The sequence below is a fragment of the Chionomys nivalis genome, chromosome 9 (assembly GCF_950005125.1).
Source record: "Chionomys nivalis chromosome 9, mChiNiv1.1, whole genome shotgun sequence".
Lineage (NCBI taxonomy): Eukaryota > Metazoa > Chordata > Mammalia > Rodentia > Cricetidae > Chionomys > Chionomys nivalis.
The window spans coordinates 53,054,595-53,069,135 of record NC_080094.1 but is presented as its reverse complement, the minus strand read 5'-3'; the positions used below and the strand labels follow the sequence as shown (position 1 = coordinate 53,069,135).

At 47.7% G+C, this 14,541-nt stretch overlaps 1 protein-coding gene across 5 annotated transcripts in view; it reads right to left on the bottom strand.

Moving 5' to 3' along the window:
* Frmd5 (FERM domain containing 5) overlaps positions 1–14,541 on the bottom strand; it is a 294,015-nt gene that overhangs the window by 26,663 nt on the left and 252,811 nt on the right. For all 5 annotated transcript variants that reach the window (XM_057781453.1, XM_057781455.1, XM_057781454.1 and 2 more), the window contains 3 exons: positions 6,558–6,655; positions 4,344–4,467; positions 41–128 (listed from right to left, as the gene is read on the bottom strand). In XM_057781453.1, coding sequence (XP_057637436.1) covers positions 41–128; positions 4,344–4,467; positions 6,558–6,655 — 310 coding nt within the window. The remainder of the gene's footprint in view (positions 1–40; positions 129–4,343; positions 4,468–6,557; positions 6,656–14,541) is intronic.

Sequence of the window (14,541 nt, the reverse complement as noted above, 5' to 3'; positions counted from 1 at the left end):
AGGAGGCACAGCTGGTGAAGCCCCTCTGGGGGAGTCTTACCTTACATGGGTGAGGATCCACTCCGTAGGTCTCTAATGTCTGTGCCTTTCTCAAGAAATTCAGCTCTGATGTTGCTGGTGTTTGACCACTGGAATGAGAAGGAGATGGTCTCAGGGCTCCTGTCACACAAGTTCCCCAGGTGTGAGCTCCTTGTTTGGAAGTGGCCAGCTGGGCAGGGCCCAGCTTTCTGGTGGAGCAGCTGCAGCACCCTAGAAGTTCAGTGTGTTTATTTGCTTGTTGGTTCCTGGACACTTAGCCCCGAAATAATCACACAGAAACTGTATTAATTAAATCATTGCCTCACCCATTAGCTCTAGCTTCTTATTGGCTAACTCTTACATCTTAATTTAACCCATTTCTATTAATCTGTGTATTGCCATGAGGCTGTGGATTACTGGGAAAAGTTCCAGCTTCTATCTCCAGTGGGGCTACCTGGCTTCTCCCTGACTCTGCCTTCTTCCACCCAGCATTCAGTTTAGTTTTCCCCTGCCTAGCTAAGTTCTGCCCTGCTATAGGTCCAAAGCAGTTTCTTTATTCATTAATGGTCATCACAGCATACAGAGGGAAATCCCACATCATTTATGATATGCAGTTGAACGGTCACATACAGCTGAATGGAGGAACCAGGTTTAGCCTATCTTGCTAGGAGCAGTCTCTGTAGGAGAGCCATCTTCAGGCTGTTAACATCTAGGGGAAGAAGGCCATGGTGGACATTTTCTGTGCACACTGTCAACATTTTCACTTGGACCTTGAGGGAGGCTTTGCCATCTCTTCGAGCTTTGCTACTCTCACGGGGAGGAGGCATTAAAAAAAAAAGATGTGATTAGGGGCTACACACTTCCACTTTTCCATAGTGCTCTCTTGCTTGCTTGTAGTACCAACTTTAGAGATTCAAGTCTAAGGTGAAAGCTCAGAGGGGGGCTGGAGTGAAGACTCGGTGGCTGAGAGCACTGGTTGCTATTCCAGAGCACCTGGGCTTGATCCCCAGTACTCACATGGCGGCTCACAACCTTCAAGAACTCCAGTCCCCGGGGATCTAGTGCTCTCCTCTGGCCTCAAGAGTGCCCTGCACACACACGGTGCATAGACAGAGCATCCATATTGCAAATAAAAATAAAAAATTAAAAAAACAAAACTCAAAGTGAAACAGGCTACATAGTGGGTCAAGCAGGCTCAACGTGAAGATCAGGAAGTGGTAGGAATGGCTCTGAGATTGTGGTCTTCCTGAAAACCATGTGAAGTCAGACATGGTGGTGTGTGGTATCTGTAACCTTAGCACTTGGAGGTAGAGAAAGCGGGGTCAGGAGTTTAAGACCAGCCTTAAGTGCATAGAAAAATTTAAGGCTAGCCTAGACTATATGTGTTCCTGCTAAAAAACAAAACAAAACAAAAAAACCCCCCAAAACAAAATCAAATCAAAACAAATAAGCAAGCAACCATCATCACCAAAACCCCAAAAGCAAACGCAGGCCAAGCAGTGCTAGTGGCTATGAGTTCAGTTTGTCGTCTCAATTGTGTGCGTGAGCTCAGAGGACAACGTGCCAGAACTGTTCTCTCCCTCCACCGTGTGTGTTTTGGGGATGGAACTTAGGATGGCAGGCTTGGCAGCAAGTGCTGGACCATCTCACTGGCCAGATATTATAAATAAAAAAATTTTTTTTGAGACAGGGTCTTATAATGTCCTTGGCTGGCCTCGAACTCACAGAGATCCGCCTGCCTCTGCCTCCCAAGTGCTGGGATTAAAGGTGTGCAGACTATACCCAGCTGAGGCTGTGGTTTTAAATAAGTCAGAGATAATGTTTTTATGGTAATTCACAACATGCAGTACTGCGGAGACAGGGAAAATACATCTGTAGGCTGGTTACTGGCCACAGCTTTCTTGTCTGTGAGCTGACATGGACTGGCATACAATCCTGCTGGTACCACTCCCTTTCTCTTGGTTGAAAGAGAGCACAGGAACAGAGAAGCAGGACAGCGGTTCTCAACCTTCCTATCCCTGTAACCCTCTAATACAGTTCCTCATGCTGTGGTGACCCCCAACCATAAAATTATTTTCATGGCTACTTCATAACTGTACTTTTGCTTCTGTTATGAATTATAATATAACTCTCTATTAAGCGACCTATGTGAAAGAGTTGTTTGACTCCCATAGGGGTCGTGATCCCCAGGTTGAGAACGACTGTGGCAGGAGATACCGCCAGGCTTCCATACCACACAGCTCCATGTGATAGTACAAAAGGAAACAAGCCAGCTCTGGCCATCTGAAGAGGCCTTGGCACGGCTCTCTTCCCGCCTGCCTCCTGGAACGTGTACACGAAACCACCTTGGGGCCAGTGGTGGCACTGCTCTGGGCTCTTCTGCCTGCAGAGCCCTGGAAAAGCAGACAGAGTGTGAGGTCAGGAGGGCAGCTTGAGAAGCTGTCAGCTCTGATGGCTGGCAGGCAGGAGCCAAAGTTGCTCATTACTAAATTTATCGTCTGCCCAAAGTCATATGTCAGAGCAGGAAGCAAGCCCACCCAAGCGAGAAGCAGGCCAGGCTCCCTCCGGTGTCCCCTGAAGGGGCCACTGTCTCTCATGCTCTGACCTGTCGGCTTTTGTTCTACTTCTGGAAAGTAGATCAAGGAACAAGCCCACAGCCTGGGCCCACAGGAGCTGTCAAAGTCGCAGAAAGGAAGAAAACTCGGGCATTTTCACACTATGAAAGCACAGCAGAACCTGTGTTTGCAGGTATCGGGGTGAAGGCAGACCCCTACATCCACCAACAAACCCCAGATGCAAAGAATGTTTTCATTCCAAGTCTGAAGGAATCCACCCCTTGAAATCCATTAACCTCGGAGTTTGCTCATATCTCCAGGGTCCTAACAGGTGCCATCATTTCTTGAGGGGTCCCTTGCCTTGAACTAACTTTCTGCAGAAATGTCCCTACTACTCTGACATCTTACCCTCTGGACAGCCGGCATAAATCCATGCTCTCTGAATGGGAACTCACAAGCAGGTCTGTCATCCCGACGTTTAACCACAAGGGGTCACCATTTCCCTAACAGTGACAGGACCGACCACTGGGCTCAGCACTGAGACTGAAAAAACCCAAGATTGCAACCCTAATGAGTTAGTCTGGTCACACCGGACTCTGACAATCTCTGCAAACGCTGGGGCAGCTTTGGGTTATGTTCATTCATAAGCTTTTAGTGAGGATGAGGGTTTTGGGGGTAAGATCATGGTGGTGGGCTCTGGTTTAAGTTCAGAGTTCTTAGAAGCACCTCACTCCTGCTCCAGTTCTTCCGCAGAGCAGGAAATGCACGAACCTTATCACAAGATTAAATATTTGTAACGAATATATTCCCATTCTTATCCACTGCCTAATTTCCAATTCTCTTACAGACACAGAGAGTTTGTTTGGTTTATCATCCCCATAATACTCTTCCACGAATGATTCACATTGTGACTATTACTTGTGGCTTTCCTCATCTTGCTTCTTTTTAAAGTGCCTTAAAAAAATGAACAAAACCCACAAGGAAACCCAGGGTTTTGTCTAACCAGTATACTCAAAATAAACAAAATTAAAAATAAACAAAAGTCTTCATTTTAAATGTAGTTTAAATTTAATCTCTTTTCTATGTTGGTTAATACATTTTTTGAATTATTGCTTAATTGTCTTAATCAATCCAAAGTCCTAAAAGTTAAGAGGAATTGTAACCTATTAAAATGGTGACCCAGCTTCTTGTTAGTTTATAGCATTCTATAGCACACATACCTTTGCTTCAGGTAGCTTATCTGCCCGGGAAACCTGTGTTCTCGCGTCGATATGCAAAGTAGAGCCCACTCTGCCACTGCTCTTTAAAACCACTCTCTGCAGAAAAGCCCATTGAGCATGGGTAAAAGGCTGCATCTGTGCTGTATATGGTTCTGCGTAATCTGGGTCAGCTAAACCCAATTGAGATTGCAGGGCTCTGTGGGTATCGGCTATTGCATCCCTGGTGCACGAGCCTCAAAGCCTGTTGACACTACCGACTCTAAACCACAGCACTGCATTCAAGTCAGCCTGACCCTGTGCAGTTTATCTTCCATCCAGCACAGCTGCCCAGCCTCTGAGGTCAGGCGGGATAGGGCTCATTCAGAATGCTATGGCCATACACTGCTCACTGGGAGGAGGCTGTGCCGTCGGTGGGTCCGGGGAAATGGGACATCCCAGGGTCACCAGTGCTGGGAGCTTTACTGTGTCTGAGCAAGTAGTCTCTGAGAGCAAAGGATGGGGCCAGGAGCTGTGTGCTCAATGGCCAGGGTCCCAAGGGAGTGTAACACACCTGAGTTCAGTCTTGTGAATCTCAGCAATTTTCTTTTCCAGTTTCTCTGAATGCTTCGGGAAAAACTGGAACTTGGAGCTGTAGCCCTCAGGGTGCTTTCCTGGGTCATAATCCCCAATCTCCGCTTTTCAAAGGCAGGAAAAAGAAAAAAATAAAAAAAGAGATTAACACACAGCTCAGAGGCCAAACACAGGCTGACACTGGCAAGAAGGCAGGCCCCCAGGGAGCAGATGTGGGTCTTTTTCCCCCTGCTGTGTACAACAGGTTGATATTCAAGTCAAAGCAGAGACAGTGGAGCTGGCCCTGGGCTCTGAGGTCACTTGTAAATTTGCAATAAAAGAGCAGAAGCCTGTTCTATGATCCTCAGTGGTTCAGTCACGCGGGAAGGCTTGGGGACCATGCTAGGCTTGGTAGCAGCAAACAGTGAGCTTGGTCAGAAAGACAGGACCTCCTGTGCCCCAGGTTGGATACCTGAATCCCATCCCGAAGATTTTAGTAGGACAAGAGAAGTTGCTGAGTCTTGATCCCAGTTCAGGACTCAGCCCTCACACGCGGAACCAGATGCATACATTCAGTGTTCACGGCGGGCTCACCAGGTGGGCCTGCCACTGGGAACATGGCTATAACCCAGTGACCGAGTGCAGGCGCACCAGATTCTAAGGCTGACTTTCCAATGCTGTGCCCAGTGCCACGCCTACAAAGCTCGTCTCTACGGCTGTGGGATCTCTGGGAGCTCTTATGGACACCGTCTTTCCTCACTGCTCTCCCAGTCAGAAGTTAGCTTCCTCCACATGCCGTGCCCCACCTGAAGGGAAACTCAGAAAATAAAAGAGGAGCTCCTGGCAGCTTGCTGGCCGTCCCTCTTCCTTCTCTTGGAGAGCCAGAAGCTCTTCAGCTGAGGCGGCATGAATACTGGGAGGAAAACAAGGCCCGGGTCACAGCTGAACACAGCGCTCTGGGTCTGTGCATTCCACTGCCAATTGTGGCTCCTTCCAAGTGACTCGGGGCTGAGGGCGGGAGTGGTGGATGCCTGGAGCCTCAAGTCCTGGGGGGGGGGGGTGTCTAAGGCAGGAGGTCCACCAGCCTGGACAGCGTAATAAAACCACATATCCAAAACAAACCAAACAAATAAACAAAAACCTAACCAAACTTCAAATTCTGTGGCAATTTCTGTTGTTTATCGAGGGATCTCATTCCTTCAAGGATGAGTGACCTTGAAGCTTGAGATCTTTGCTTTGATATTATCTGAAAAGCTTCAAGGGGGAAAATACTGATATTGACTACCAAATACATTTTGAAAAAAAATAATTTGATATAATTATCAGGGTGGTCCTGATGAAAAGACTAGAGTTTAACAGTACAGGGCATCTTCCTCTTTCAAAAAGAAAGGAAGACTCTTTAGGTACCTCAGGCCATACACGCAATGGCTGCGCTTCCCATTGACTGGTACTGGAATGGCACTCTCAGAGCCGGAGGCTCCTCCCCTGCAATGGGCTCACTCTGCCCTCTTAGCACCCCCTTGCTCAGATACTTCTGCCAGCCGGCAAGCTCTCAGCAGACTCTCCTCAAGTTGCTTCTGCGAGTTCCCTGATTCACAATCAAGGGTTCACGTTTTTAATGGAAACTTCACGATTTTAGGCCCAAATGATCCCGTTGTTAATGACAATTTCAGGGTGGAGGACTAAGAAAATTCCGAGGAGTGGCACTTGAATGTCCTCAACATCTTATGAGAGAAGGGTATGACAGGTCCCACATTCCACGAAGGTTCCCACGGCCACTCTGGGAATCGGCAGCAAGAGACTCGACTCTTCTGAAGGAAATGGCTTCTCACTTGAGAATCCTTGAGACACTGAGCCCTATCGGCGGAGAGGTCTACAGAGCAGACGCCAGAGTCCTACCATGCCTCACACCTTGGTGATTTGCAGAGAGGGCCAGAGTGAGCAATTCTGAGTGTTCTTTAGCTGCACAGAAACACTAGCGAGCAAGGAACAGGGTAAGTCTCTGGAGGCCGAAATGACTCAAGGGGGCTAGCTGTGAGACCTTGGGTGCAGGAGGGTCTCTGGGCTTTTTGGCTCTAGACAACCCAGGCCAAATCCTTTAACTTGCTTCAAGTTAGAAGCTGTTTTGATCTAAGAAGTCGTCATCTGTGGTAAATGGGATAATGTAATCAGGACTTAGCGTGAAAAGCAAATTTATCCTGTCCAAAGTCATTACCTTGAAGGATATAGGCTGCTAACAAGGCGGCATCCGATGTCTTACAGAGGAGACGGCCATGGTAGAGATCCCTTTTGATCTGCAGGAAGACTAAGTACCTGCAGAGAAAACAATGAAACAGAAAGGATTGCTCTGATTGCTCTAAAGGCATAAATATGTAATGGAAGCCTACCAGAATCTCTGTCAGGGCATCTTCCCTACATCAGTTTTTTTTCATACTGTAGAACAAATACATTTCCCATTTCCTTGCAGACTCTCAGGTACTTCGCTTTGAACTATTAATTGTTTAAGGTTCAGATCAAAACAACCTGTCAGTTTTCTCTCTAGCTCAACATAGACATATCACTCCCTGGTAAGCACTTTCCCCTAACTCCTCCCCATTCTATCTCCCCTTTCCCTTGCCACCAAAGTGCTGGCATCTGGAAGGAACCAGCCCCCTGCCAGTGTGATACAATCAGGAAAAATGGTGCTCTCCGGGATGGGGAAATAGGGCCTGCCTGGGTGAGGGGAGAATTTAGCTTGGGCTTGGCATTAGAATCTACCCCCCTGTAGATTATTGGCAGAGGTCAATCAGATCTCTTCAAATCCAAATAGAAAGGGAGAAGTGAGGGGCTGGAAAGACGGCTGCTTGGTGGTTAAGAGCATATACTACTCGTGCAGAGGACCTGAGTGTGATTCCCCCTCAGGATGGTTCACATAACCCGCTGGTAACTCCAGTTCCAGGGTATCCGACATCTCGACACCCTCTTCCGGATACTGCAGGTACCTGCACTCACATGTGTGCTCGTGTGCATGTGTGGGCCAGTATGTGTGAGTGTATGCACATGTATGTGCACCTGCGCATGCTCCCAAGTATTTAAAAACTGTGGGAAGTGGCACTCATGTAGGAACACAGACTGTGTACGTGAGATGGAGCAAGGCCCCCGAGAGCAGGAGCCAGGCCCTGCACTAAGGATCCGTCTGCTGGGGTGGACACCGCATGACTCACATCTAACATCTCATTTAACTCTTACACAGCACTTTGAAACAGGCACTATTATTTCCTCCACATTTCCCAGATAAAGCCAAGGCGTCAGTGGATTTCCCACAGACACACGACTAAATGGTTAAGATCCAGAGTCATGACTTCAGGTGAGTGCTGGGCTTAGAGAATGGAGAATCAGTCAAGGAGCAATCTAGCCACTCCTTGGGTCTTGCTACTCCAAGTATGCCCCCGCCCCCCCAACATCAGCAATACTGGCATCATTTGGAGCCTGCACCTTTTTTTTTCCTACCAAGATCCTCATATGACTTGCATATAGGAGGCACAGAGTCCTACGAAATACAAAAGAATCTCCGTGACCACATCAACACGCGGTACCTCCCTCAAACCAAAGGCCAGGTGAGGATTTCCGCCTGGGAGTTTGTAAGAGCCATTTCCCTCCTCAAACAAACCCACTCAGCCCTAACATTTGTCAAGAAAAACTGGCGTCATGCAGAGTGAATAATTACGACGGATCTATCAAATCCAGCTTGCCTGCACTCTGCTTCCCACAGTGAAATGCCACACGGTGAGTGGGAGAGGCGAGCGAGCACTTCCCTGCCTCTCACTGTTCCGACTCCCACCTTGCCCAGGTTTTGGCAGGATGCGGAAATGGCCTTTGCCCCCAACTCATTGCTCACTTCCTGGGCTTAGATTCACATATCATTCCTGCTTTCATGCCTGCTCTTTCACGACTGAAAATCTGGGACAGGATATCCTGGATGGAAGGCGGTGTGTCAGACATCCACAGATCTGGATGGTGATTCTCTATGTCGCAGACTGAGGAACAGCCCCTGCCCCCAGGAAGGCATGTCAGAGGTACTCCTGGGGTTTCTCTAGAGTTTCTGACCCCTGCTGTTTGCCGAGTACCAGCCTTCCTCTCATACAGGACCGCTGCTTTGCTGCGGATGGGCCCATGGCAGATGTCTAGGGTGAGGTGGAATGTGCGCAGTTCTCTGAGGCTGGGAGTCCTTTGGACTTCTGATTATAGGTCAGCTGTAGGCAGTGCGAGGGGAAGGCTATAGACACTCTCAAGCACTGCCAAGGCACAGAGGGAGGCAAGGATGGACAAGTTATAACCTAAAGAGGTGAGTCATTGGAGAGCAGGAGGAAATGAGCTCACTGAAGGACCCTCGGACGTCTTCACAAGGTCCCCCTTGATTTTCTGCCATGGTGGTGTCCAGAAGGTTTTGGGTTGACATGGTGCTGGAACTGTACCCCACAGGCTCATAGCATCGTTAGGTCTGCTCCCACGAGACTCTGGTGTACTCTCACCCACAAGGCCCCTGCAGGTAATCTTGTTGCGTGAAGCTCTGTCATCAAGGCAATGTGTGTTGCCAGATGAAGGATCAGCCTGCCAGGCCTGCCCAGCACAGCCAGGTGCCATTGCTTCTCAGAACCAGAGTTAAGGAACAGAATTCCCTTGACTTATGGCTGAGGAGATGTGGCCTGACTTGGTTAGTGTTACCTACTAGTCACAATTCAGGCCTCTGATTCCAGACCTGGTACTTTTCTACCCTGTGGTAATTCATTTAGCTCTCAGAGGAGAGAGAATTGCCCTAAATTATATATATATACACACACACACACATACTTTTTTATTATATATATTATACACATGGGCTGGAGAGATGGCTCAGTGGTTAAGAATGCTTGCTGATCTTTCAGAGAACCTGAGTTCAGTTTCCACAAGGCTGCTCATTACTGACTGGCATTTCAGTTCCAGAGGATTCCATGCCCACTTCTGGTCACTTCTGGTTTCTGTGGGCATACACACACTATTTTTTTATTTTTTTGAGACAGGGTTTCTCTGGGTAGCTTTGGCTGTCCTGGATCTCACTTTGTAGACCAGGTTGACCTCGAACTCATAGAGATCCACCTGCTTCTGCCTCTTGAATGCTGGGATTAAAGGCGTGCACCACCACAGCCTGGATATACACACTAATTTGTAAAAGATTTTATATTTTATTTCTGTGTGTATGTGTGTTGAGGTCAGAGGGCAGCTTGTACGAGTTGCTTCTCTCCTACTCTGTGGTGTCAGGGACGGAACTCAGTACTGCGGGTTTGTCAGCAAGTGCCTTTGCCTGCTGGACTGCATGGCTGCCTCCACCTTGTTTCTGAGGCAGGGCTCTCCTGCTGCTGCTGTATTGCTCAGGTGAGCTTCCATCCATCCCTGCTGCTGTATTGCTCAGGTGAGCTTCCATCCATCCCTGCTGCTGTATTGCTCAGGTGAGCTTCCATCCAGTCCCCCGCTCCTCATGTTAGCAGTGCTGAGCCTGGGGTTTCAGACATCAGGAATCTGGGTCACTGGGGTTGCTCAGCAAGTGTGTTTACCCACTGAGCCATCTCACTGTGGTTTTTTCTTTGTTTGTTTGTTTGTTTGTTTTTAAAGGTTTGTTATCTCCTTCTGTCCTTCACAAGGCCAGGAACCTCACAGGTACTAGAGAAAACACACGAGGGCACAGAACGCAGTTAAGTCCTCTCACAGTTACATACAAAGGAAGGGGAGATGGGGGACTATGTGGAACAAAACACTAACGCTAGCAACTCTCCATGTCTGCCCACACAGCGTGCCCTGCACTCCACTGTTGCACACACATTTCCTCAGTCACGTCTCCAGTAACTCCACGAGTAACTCCCATTTCTGTCCCATTTCCATGCACGAGGAAACTGAGTGCTGAGAGGTACAGCCGCTAGCCTTGTCTCAGAGCTAAAAAAAATCAGCCAAGATTTGATCCATATCTTCCTGATACCCTAGCGAGGAACTGGCAAGGAGGACCCACCGCCGTGCTTTCTAACGGAATCAGGTTTTGCTGGAACATGGCCTTGCTCACTCATTCATGCATCATCTACGGCTGCTTCCGAGCGGCACTGACAGAACTGAGTCGTTGTGACTGAGACCATATGGTTCCGAAAGCCCAACACACGTACTTTCTGTCCCTTTCCGAGAGCCTTGCCAATCCATGTCAGCCTAATGGAGGCTCGGAGAATATTCACTGAGAGAATAAATGACTGGGCCTCTGTGTGCTGAAGCCCACATTCACCCACTCTTTTGGACTCCTCCACACGCTGGTGTGTGCCAGGCCTCTGCCTCCTGGTAAGGTGTGGATGTGCCCATTTCCTTCTGATACTTGATTTCTCAGAGTGCATCCACCTGCAGTCCCTGGTAAAAACTAAATGGTGCCTAGCTCTCCATTTTCTTGGCACCATTACCAGTCTAGACAAAAAAATAAGTCTATTTATTATTATTATTTTTTTAAATATTTATTTATTTATTATGTATACTATATTCTGTCTGTGTGTATGCCTGCTGGCCAAAAGAGGGCACCAGACCTCATTACAGATGGTTGTGAGCCACCATGTGGTTGCTGGGAATTGAACTCAGGACCTTTGGAAGAGCAGGCAATGCTCTTAACCTCTGAGCCATCTCTCCAGCCCAGTCTATTTATTATTTAAAGAGAAAAATGACAAAGGAAATTAATGAGGACTTGGAAACTAAATTTGTCCTGTGGGAAGGACCAATGGTCAAAGTGAAGTAGAATTCCTTTTTTAAAAAAAATTGATGCTCAGTTTCTTTTTTTAGTATTGATTTATTTTTATGTGTGCTGATGTCTTGCCTGCCTATGTCACTGTGTACCATGAATGTGCAGTGCCCACAGAGGAGAGTGTTGAATCCTTGAGGATTGGAGTTCCACATGGTTGTGAGACACCATGTGGGTGCTGGGAATTGAACCCGGGTCCTTTGGAAGAGCAGTCAGTGCTCTCAACTGATGAGCCCCCAAAGAAGAGTTCTTTACTCTCCAGCTCATCCCCTCCTTAGCCTCACTCCACAGGGATGGTTGAGATGGCAGTGAAATTTAGGATCGAGATTGCCAGGAAGAAAAAAAGATGACACATTGACAACTAAATTAGCTTGGCACAAGGTGGGCTGTTGAGATGAACGGCTCAGAGCCAGCAATGAATTATGGGTACTGAGTGAGGCTGGGGCAGGTACCCACTCTCTCAAGATCAGTAGGGATGTGAATGGGAAACACGGACCCAATTCCATGGCTTCACAGGCTGTACCAGGGAGGGTAGAAAATTGCAAATCAGGCTGGGCACCCACAGTTGGTACTACCCACAATGTCAGAAAACTGCACTCTGGGGAAGGAAGACTGACGAGGTAAAGATGGAGAGGAAACCGTCTCAGGTGGTTTGTGAGGACACATGCAGATGGCGGAGGTGCTGGTGCCCTTGCCACTGTCCTTGAAGTCTGCTGACCTGGTGCGAGGTCTGGTCAGGATCCCAGTGCTACGCTGACATGGACCATGTAATCAGTAGGGACACACTGAGCCTTTGCTCCGTGCAAGGCTCTCTGGGGACTGGAAGCATACCCGGAAATAGAAGACCCTCCACTGGGCATGGTGACAGGCTGTAATCTCAGCACTAGGGAGGTGGACGTAGAGAATCGTGAGTTCAAGGCCAGCTTAGGCTCCATAGTGATATTCTCAAAAGAACCTAAGACCAAACCGAGCCTTGTCTGTATTTATTATCCAAAGTATCTGTGATAATAAATGGTTATTTTATTTATATGTCTAACTATTTGGTTCTGTGAGCCAGGGTCTTTTTGAAAGTAAAAAGTTTAAATAGTTCCATACAATATACAATATATCTTTACCATATCCACCCTCGACTTCCCCTGGGCCCACATTTAAGACACAGTCTTAGATAAGCCTGATTGGCCTTCAATTTTTTCTTTCTTTCTTTTTTTAATTTAAAAAGTTTTTATGTGTCCATGTGTTTTGCCTGTATGTGTGCCTTTGCACCAGATGTGTGCCTGATACCCAAGGAGGTTAGACAGGGCATCAGATCTCCTGGAGCTAGAGTTATAGATGGTTGTGAGCCACTATGTGGGGGGCTAGGAGTTGAACCTGGGACCTCTGGAAGACTGTTAATCACTGGGCCATCTCTCCAGCCCCTAAATTTTCTTTTTAAAAAAATTTGATTTTTTTTATATTCATTCTCTCTCTCTCTCTCTCTCTCTCTCTCTCTCTCTCTCTCTCTTTCTGTGTGTGTGTGCATGCATGCACATGTGTGTTCAGGTGTCTTTGGAGAACAGAGGTGTCAGATCCTCAGGAGCTGAAGTTACAGACAGTTGTGAGCCACCTAATGTGGCTGCTGGGAACAAATGCGGGTCTCTGCAGAGCAATGCGTGCTCTTAGTCTCTGCACTATCTCCTTGGCCCTGACCTCATCTTTTCTACGTAGCCAGGACTCCTCATCCTTCTGCCTCCATCTCCCAACTGCTGGGATTATGGGCATGAGCTACCACACCTGGCCTGAAATTTTTTTTTTTAAAACAAAGAATAAGATGGAGGAAAACTATGATGATGACAAAAAGGAGGAAGAAGAAGAAGAAAATAAGGATTGGAGAGATGACTCATTGGTTAAGAGTATAAGTTACACAATCATGAAAACTGGCATTTAGATCCCAGCACCCATATTACAAGCCAGTCTGCTTGTAACTTTAGCACGGAAAGATCTGGCAACCTATTTTTGTCTCTGTATGTGAGCAGGCATGTACTCACCTATACACTTGTATATATTATACTCGTGTATACACACACATGCACACACAAATGCACACACACACACACACTAATTAAAACAAACAAAAAGGAGGCCAGAAAACTGGTTAATCATCTCAATGATTTTCAGAATTAGGTATTACTCTCCTCATTCTGTGAGTTATCCAAAGGTCAATGAGGGTGAATAATGTATGGCCAAGCCCTGCAGTCAGGAAGGAATACAAACTAGACTTGAGCCACCAGGTCTATATGGCTTCTTGGTAGGGGGGGTCAGTATGTTAATACAATTGGACGATGAGCTCCTAACAGCCAAGAAAAAGCGTTAGAAAGTCCTGTGATAAGGGCAGTCACCAAATTACTAGACCAGTTCCTTTTAGCCCTACTGCTATGGTAAAACGCTGCAGGTCCCCAAGTGGCGGTGGCAGTGGGCAGCGGGCACGAGACCACCATTACACCTACTGTGCAGCCAATGGCATGGAGATCAGGCAATGCAGGAGGTAGTGGGAGGCAAGGAGCTGGCTTTTAACAAAAGTGTTAAATTTGGCCAGGTAGTGGTGGTGCACACCTTTAATCCCAGCACTCAGGAGGCAGAGACAGGCGGATCTCTGTGATGTCGAGGCCAGCCTGGGCTACAAATTGAGTTCCAGGACCATCAGGGCTACACAGAGAAACCCAAAAAACAAAACAAACCAAAACAAAGAATGTTAAGTTTGGCCTGACCTGGACAAGAGTGGAGAGAGGCTGCTGCAGCGCTCTCAGCAGGGAGAAGGGGGCTCAGGTCATGAGGGACAGCAGTGCTTTGACAAACGACCTCTCTGTTCAAGTTGGTAAACATAGCGGCCCTGTCTCCATGGACCTGTCTGAAACTTCAGGCTGCGCACTAAGATGGAGGCAGTCACTCTGTCTTGTGAAGATGACTGGAACCCACAGTTCTCACACCCACATCACCGTCTTCTGTGCTTTAGAGCTGGCACACAGCTCTGCCCACGTGCAGGAGGCCTTCCTGGTCTGGACTCCAGAAGATTCTCCTCCACCCGCAGAGGGCTCCACGTGAAGCCACTTGCTCGCCTCCCTGACACGTTCCTTGTTTTCTCTATGCTACTTCCTGTTTTCTCTGCCCTACTTCCTGTTTCTCATCCTCTCTCCCTTTCTCTTCCTTCGGAGAGAGCCCTGCATTCCTTTCACCAGGTATCAAGTCAGCAGCTTGCTTTTCCACAGTAATGAAAAGGATTCTGCATTCCCTCTTCTATTGTTTCTCTGGGATTTTAAAGCAGTTCAGGATCCAGAACAGATCTCGAGACTGTATGGGACAAGTGGTCTATATGATGGCGATCAACTCTTCCCTGACTTTGCTTTCTCCAAGGCAGTGGGGAGGGTATTAGACTTGTCAGAGCCAT